Source organism: Stegastes partitus, unplaced genomic scaffold, assembly GCF_000690725.1.
Source record: "Stegastes partitus isolate 25-593 unplaced genomic scaffold, Stegastes_partitus-1.0.2 Scaffold888, whole genome shotgun sequence".
NCBI classification, from domain to species: Eukaryota; Metazoa; Chordata; class Actinopteri; family Pomacentridae; genus Stegastes; species Stegastes partitus.
The window spans coordinates 145,302-153,172 of NW_007578619.1; the positions used below are offsets into that span (position 1 = coordinate 145,302).

The 7,871-nt window shown below is 41.0% G+C and overlaps 1 protein-coding gene across 1 annotated transcript in view; it reads right to left on the reverse strand.

Moving 5' to 3' along the window:
* The window catches only part of mapkapk3 (MAPK activated protein kinase 3), a 20,843-nt gene extending 14,898 nt beyond the window's left edge, over positions 1 to 5,945 (reverse strand). Inside the window, exon 1 of the mRNA XM_008293454.1 lies at positions 5,284 to 5,945. Coding sequence (XP_008291676.1) covers positions 5,284 to 5,574 — 291 coding nt within the window. The 5' untranslated portion in view covers positions 5,575 to 5,945. The remainder of the gene's footprint in view (positions 1 to 5,283) is intronic.
* Between the last annotated feature and the right edge of the window lie 1,926 nt (positions 5,946 to 7,871).

Below are 7,871 nucleotides of genomic sequence, written 5' to 3' on the forward strand. Positions count from 1 at the left end.
ACGTTATCAGGCTTCTGCAGAGCTTGATGATGAGCTGATCATTTGAATCCGGTGTGTTGGAAGAAGGAAACATCTAAAACATGCAGGATTGCGGCCCTCGAGGACCAGGATTCGACACCCCTGCTCTAAGTATAAGTAATTTTAACTATTTCAGTTTTTAATTTGTTTCCATTCTTGTCCCCTACCTGCTTTGTGAAAACACTGCCTGCAGTTCAGCCAAATATGTTGAGAATTTTTCTAAAGTGATACAGCTGAGTCGGTCATTAGTTCTCGGTTGGACACAGGATTTTTTGTCCTTTTTTTATTTTATTTTTTAAATTTTTTTATACAGTATGTGGTAAGCATGAACACTTAATTTTTGGCGTTTTTTTTTTTTAAAACAAGACATCCTGAATTTAATCTTAAATTAGGGTAAGTTTCCCAAGAGAATGATGATTAGTTCAATGACCATCTGACATTTAACCTCTTCAGACCCAAGCTCTTGTCTGATATACATTTTTTATTTTTCCTAATAGCAAAGAGAATAAAAAATAAAAAATATAAAGAAAATAAATATACATTTTAAAATGATTTTAAAAATATTTTTAAAAAACAAAAAGCAAAAAATAACAACAATAAAACTATAATAATAAAATAACAAAAAAAAAAAAAAAACTACTGTGGTCATATAACCCAAAATGTGGATGCCAGGTCTTACGACGTTAAAGTTCTGTTGATTCTTTCTAGTGTCTACCTTTGATAAATAGTGTAATTTTAACGGTTTTGCAAAGAGAACGTGCCTGTCAAACCTGCTATCAGGTTTTTATGTTCCATCAATATTAAATGAATGAATTGCTAGTTTCAGCTCTATGGTCAAGATCAAAAATCAATCAATCTCTATTAATACTGCAACAATCAACCATATAAACCTGACCTATTAAAGCATTAGAGCCCTGAAGCAGATGAAAAGTGAAAGTTCGATCTCTAACACGGCAAAATAATATGGATTACAAAATCAACAATAACTTCTGACTGGCTTTACAGCTCCGTTACCTGCCAGCTGAGAACACATGTACATTTATTAAAGCAGCGTAGTCACATGACAGGATGAGTGTGTGACATTAGCAGATGCAGCACATGCGAACACACACATACACCAACACACACACACTAACACACACAGCAGGTGGCCGACTGTGACATAGCACACGGTCATGGTGTATTTTCGGATGTGACAGTGATGGAGTGTTCACGAGGCCCGGGCCCTGGATCACACAGAGACTCTGATTCACTGATGTATGACAGACACACGTGTGCACACAAAGCTTTGTTGTGCCACAGGTGACTTTGAAACGATGAAAGCTACAGCCACAGCGGACGGTTGACAGTGCAGTTTCCTGGAAACTCCAAATGTCAGAAACAAACAGCTCACAAGTGTAACGCTGTGCTGTTAAAGAGGAAGTGGAGAGTTCAGAGCCCAGTAGGGTGTTGAAAGAAGAAGTTGAGGGTTTCCGGTGACTTCACTCGTCTAATCTCCCACTACACGTGTCCTATTTTGTTCCCCAACTCGACTTTGACAAAAAGCAGTGAGTCGGTTTGTTTCATTTATAGCTTTATGACTTGAGTCGCAGCGCACAGATTGTGAACTGGTTTCCTTAATTTCCTGCAGTGAACCTGAATTGGCCACAATAAAAAAGAAACTGGGTGGATTAAACACACACAAAACTGGAGGAGGGAGACAGACAGTCAGAGGATTAGACGAAGGAGACAGTTAATCTTCTGTGAGAAGACATTTAAACCAATCAACCACATCCTGACACTGAAACCAACCAGATCTGTGTCAGGAGAAGCTTAGCTCGCCGTGAGCGCACTTTACCTGATAATTCCCACTGAGTTTAACAGCACATTAGCTCTCACCCGAACCTCATTAAACACACACTTCAGCTGCCTGTTTACTCCCTATTAAATATTAGTGGATGTCTGAGCGCTGGTCTGTATATCTTCATAAAGAGGTGGTTTATCTTTACAGCTTCTACCAATAAAGCGCGCATCATAAAGGGTGCGGCAGAGTCGTCTGGAAAGTGGTATTCAGTGATGTGCATTTCGCTCGAACGTCCTCAGAGGTTGTTGACATGTTTCAGTGGAAGTGGACAGACGTTGCCTGCTAGAACCATATATAATCATTAACAAACTAAACTAACCCAACATACTCAAAAGGCTACAGACCCCCAAACACCTGCGACATATTTTTTTATAAATAGACTTTCGATAACTTCAGAACACTGTTTATGTCCACTCATCACAAAAAAATGTGAGTAAAATCCCCTGTGAGTGTCCAAACAAGGCAATAAAAGTGAAAAGCTCCTGTGTGCTGTGTAAGTTCAAGATGGCGGCAGGAATAATTGAAGACAACCTTCAGCTCTTTTGAATACTACAACGATCCTCAACCACCAAATCTCTTGATGCATTCATTCAAGACCACCTCTAAGCCCAAACCTCTGAGACTGATTAACTTGTGCCAGCTGCTTGGAGGGAACCTGCACGAGATCTTAAAGTAGTTTTCCATGCAGTGTCTAACCAATTTCTTTGGCATTTTGGTCTGTGTGGGTCCCAGAGGACACCCAGTGGGCTGACCACCACAGCGGTGAACACTCAAACACATTAATAAGAAGGGTTTGACTACGAATGGAAGCCTCCATATAAACCTGCAGCTGAGCTGGAAGCCACTTTGTGCATTAAAGTGAAACAATCACAATGCAGATTTGTGCTTCTAATGGTATTAGCATTTAACGGCATCGCTCAAGAGGCCTTCCAAACAGCGCAGGCCTCTCTGTCCCCGAGTTAGACAAACCCAAGTTTAAAGAATCCTAATGAGTGTAACTGAATTACATTAAAAGGATGGCTCCCCTCCAGCTCTGCTGCAAAGTAGATTAAACCTGTATTCATCCATTCCGTTTAGCTCAGAGCAACACTTAATTAAAAAGCCAGTGAGCTGGTCAACTCCTTTCACCCCCCACCCCACCTCCACCCCCTCCACATCAAACACTCTCGGTTATTTCCCTTCGGTTTCTGTTTGCCTTGCGATAAATTAAACACAGGGAAAGTCATAAATTAGCTCAAATGGCACATCACGTACACTCAGAAATCTGTCACCTGGTTCAGTACAGTCCAGTTCAAAAGCAAACCACCACCGAACATATCAGAAGGCCTCAAGAACTACGCTGAACAAACACAGCATGACGATGATGTTTTTCTGTAGTTTTGAATGGAAAAGGGCTGAATTTAGCCAAATGAGCACAAAAAGCATTTGATCCGTTCAACTGGTGGCAAATTTTCGACCACTGAGTTAATCTACAGCTCAGTCAGGTGTCGCTTTAAAGAACAAAGATCAGATAGTGTGACCAGACACTCCGTTAATCAGTGACAATAAAAGACCTCTTTAAAATGCAGCTTTATTCAAATGACGGGATGTCACAGATGATTAGAAAAACATGAGAACAAGCTGTCGGCCGCTCGATGTTGACATGTCCGTAGTAAGACCCTTCGTCCACAGTCCCAACATTTCTCATCTACTTTCTTGTTTGCCGAGTACAACAATCTACCACGCGATGCTCTGGACGTGTTCGACAATGTGATCGTTTCCCCCAAAATGTCCCCCAAACCACAAAAAAGCCCTTCAGGAAGAGTGAAACAACATCCCACAAGCAGCATAAACAACCTCATTACCGCCAAGCGCTGCAGATGTGACTTGTTTCTGACCTCACTCTCCATCTGCATACTATCATTTCCAATGCAGTCAGACTTGGTTGTTGCATGACGTCCACTCTCTTGTTAAGACGTAGAATGGAATTTAATGACATATTACATGCTGTACTAACATTTTTCTTGCGTGTACAGTGGAGACTGTCTAGTGTCTACTCAAAATGTTTTTAGCAGGTTCCTCTGAGAGCAGAGGTGAGTCAGACGCTGACTGTGGTCAGTCTGTGGTGTTTTATCCGACTGGAAGACTGTAAAGCACCACTGTTGTGAATTCAGATGGCATTATAAAATGTTTCAGTAGAAGACAAATGAACTTCACTTTAAGGTCCTTGAAGATGTTTGAGCTCTCATCCATGAGGCTGAGGTGGAAACTCTGAGAGTCTGCGAGACAACACACAAAAAAACTATAATAGAATACCATGGCAGCGTTGTACCGTGTAAACAGCTCACCGTTTCATTTCTGACAAGTCAAAAAAAAAAACAAATAATCTAGAATTCAATTCTTCAAGCAGCCCTGAGGTTTTTATTTCCAGCAACATACTTTTTTTTTTGTATTGTTTTCCTTGCAGGCGTGTCCAAGCAGTAATTGTTTCCCTGCTCTCTCTCACTCTGACATGATGCTATCAAGCATCTTGTCCCTTTTGGCCTTTCATCTTTTGTTTGAGGCTCCCCATTCACTGTTATCTCAGTTTCATGCTTTTGTCCCTCCTTGTATCCCCCGGCCCTGGTTTCTACAGCTTTCTTCTTGTGACACTGCTGCTGCCTGCTTTGGCAGCTCAGATCCAGATGGATTACTGTAAGCCAGTTAATCTCTCTGAGTCCGTGGCCCAGTGGTGACAGGTGTCGACCCGTGCATGTGTACGAGGGAGCGCCCGAGTTTCCAGTGCTCCCAGAATAAGGTGTCGCCGTCAACATCCGTGTGTCTCCGTGAATGTAACATGTCGAAGCATATGGCCGGATGACCACATACCCCTTAAACTTGCATCTGATCCTGCGCCGGGGTGAACTCGCAGGAAACTCAGCACCGCCAGCTTGCCATCAACATGCACAGCAACATGCAAGACCCAGTGTGAGTGACGGTTCCACGCAAAAGCACAGTCCGAATCAGCTCGCCATGACTGGGAGAATCAGTCATCGTCACACTGATGGGTTTAGTTCACCACCTTTGAGCACTCTTGTGTTCGACCTGATACCTGTGACCCAAATCTGACCTCAATAAAGGTCAAAGTTCTTTTGCTTCTTGGCTACAGAGGAAGTCAAGTTTCCATCTCACAGCCTACACACCAAATATGTTTCCATATCAAGAAGATCATAAAGATATCCGGATGACACCAGACAGCTATTAAAAGACTCATTTGTAACTTGTAAATGCTGAAATCCAACAGGTGACAAGACAACAGCTCAGTTATTATGTGAAAGATTAATCTGTAAGAGGAATACTTAATTAAACATAATTCTGTCATTACACAGAGTGAGTGTGAGCAGATCTGTGGGTTTATGTTGTATGATCCACTTGATGACACAAGTGTCAGGTGGCTTTATTACCTTCAGTGCGCACTTCTGTCCAGTCTTCTTATTGTAGCACTCCAGCACTTTGCCATTGATCCCCAAACCCAGAACCTGAGAAGAGATCTTATAATCGTCCGTCACTGCGTTGCGTTTTATATCCAGTTTGGGATAAGTGGGCATGGAGAAGTGTGTCGGCTCCGCGTCCTTCTTGTCAGCGGCTGGAGGCGCGCACTGCTGCGGCTGTGCGGGGTTGACAGCCGTCGGCGAGTCCGTCTCTTCCTCCTCAGCCTTTGGCGCTTTCTCCTTTCCGTTTCCATTTTGTAGCATGATCACACCGACTTGTTGTCAGCAGCTCAGGAGGGGAAAGCGTGAGTAAGTCACCGAAATTAACCGCGATGACTCCTGCTGCCCTCCGGTCACTGCGTAAAGCGGAGAGGTTGGAGACCACCCCGCCTGTCCTGGACACCACACCTTCTGTCAGGACTCAAATGACAAGAGTACTTAAACTAAACAATCTACTTAAAATATTGCTTCTTTTTCAAAAAATTCTCTGTCAACTTTTCTGGCCAGGACTTCAGAAAAAAGAAATCCAAATAATTTAGCGTGTAAAAATAAAAACATAAAAACATAAAATAAAATCCAGTCAGACGTCTCTCAGCCGGTTCTCTGTTGACTCCGGTGATCTCTGTGAGTCCTTTAGTTGCGTTCACATGTCCAGTCTCTGTCGGTGTTTGTTTAAGCACCACCCTCCTTCAGTCAAGTCACACGGAGCCGGTCCTTAAAGGAGCAGGGCGGAGATTCAAGCTCCTGTGGAGGGCAAGTGGAGCCCAGACAGCCGAGGCAAATGCTCATAATCGTATTATTTTCTGTGCAGAAAATAAGTAAAGCTCTTGAGAGGTTACAGGGTAGGCCAGGGTAAGAAGTCCACCTCCCATAATACCCCTCCTGACCACTAGATACACGCAGCTTTCAATCCAGGTCTTTCCTTTGGATGATAGTGACCATATAAACAACATTAAATCAGTTTATTGGTGGGAGGAAATCTAAAGAAGAGGTACTGAGGCAAGTTGGTGTAACATTTTGACAGAACCAAATTATTTTTTTCTTTACAAAACCCCCCAAAAATTCCCTTTTGAGAAATTGTCCAAAACAAATGACCTTTTTTTGTAATATTGAAAGTGTAAGAGTAGGACTTTTGACTGAGAGGGTGGGGGAATGGAAAAAAAAAATTACAATATATGATGAAAACCTTCCCACTTGTGGATCTATAAATACACAGGCTATAAATTGTTATTATAATTTGTTAAGAGCCAATAATAAATCAGCTCAAATAAGACAAATGTTGAAATCCTAAATTTATAAAGAAAAAATATATAAATAGATAAATATTTTAAAATTTCAAATCAAAAATTACAAAAAAATATTACAAAACAAAAACACACACACAAAAAATTCACGCTGGACGAAGTTGGATAATAGACACAAAAATGTCAGGACCAACTCACAGCACCAGAACCAACATAACTAACATTTAATACACTAAAGCAGTTAAAAGAACATACTTGAGGAAACACTGCTAAGAATTAAAATAAGATAAAATATGAACAGATGTAGCTTAGATGTTTATGGTTTTTAACACTGAGCCTTGCTAATGTTAGATTTCCAATAAATATAGTACGCTAATATCTAATACAACAACACGGCAAACAATGGAATATTTGGGGAACATTCTGCAAACATGAAATGACTGTTCGGAAATGTTTGCTACCCTTTTTCAATTTCACTTTCAAATCGTCATTTGTCTTCTTAACTTCTCAACATCTGCTTTAGGAAAAAATATGGTTCCACTCACTTCAAGGTTCTTGATTGTTCCCCAAATGTTCACTGAATGTTCCCTGAACCTACAGTCTTAGACTTATGGTCCCCTCACCCCATCCAGTTTCAAGAACCTATGGGACCTGTCTACTGTATGTTCCTGAACATTCCCTGAAGGTCCTCTAATGGTTTTAAAACATAATTTTTGAGTGTTTTGTGAAATTTCTGAAAAGTGTCACCTTAAGGCAACCTTTGAAGGTTCCACAATAGACATTCAAGGGAACATTCCCACAAGATTCCTTGAAAGTTTCAGAAATGGACCTTCAAATAACCTTCAGGTAACCTTCAGGGGATGTTATTTAAATAGCGAGCAGTATCGGTTTGCTACAAGCTACCCAGCTGGCTTGAATTCCTGACTACTGTTGGTGATTTTCCAGTATTTTTATATCAAGAATTCAAATTCAGTGATGATAAAGTTGTAGTAAAGTTAAAGTTATATCCATCAACTGTAAATTAATTGATACAAATCAAACTGTTGAAAAATATCTTGGGAGGTGTCTTACCCTGGTGTACCTTACTGTCTGTTCCTAACCAAACCAAGTGATTTAGTCAAAGCAAATCATTTTGAAAAACCCATTTTAGTAATATTTCATTGTAGAAAAACAATTTATTCCACAGACGAAGGCAGAGTTTCAGAGGACTGATCTGTAGTGTGATGGGATGCAGACAGAAATCTGACTTTGATTTGATTTCGTTTCACAACTGCAGTCATCAGCGCTGTAGGCTGTGAGTGGTTTCGCGTGTAAATG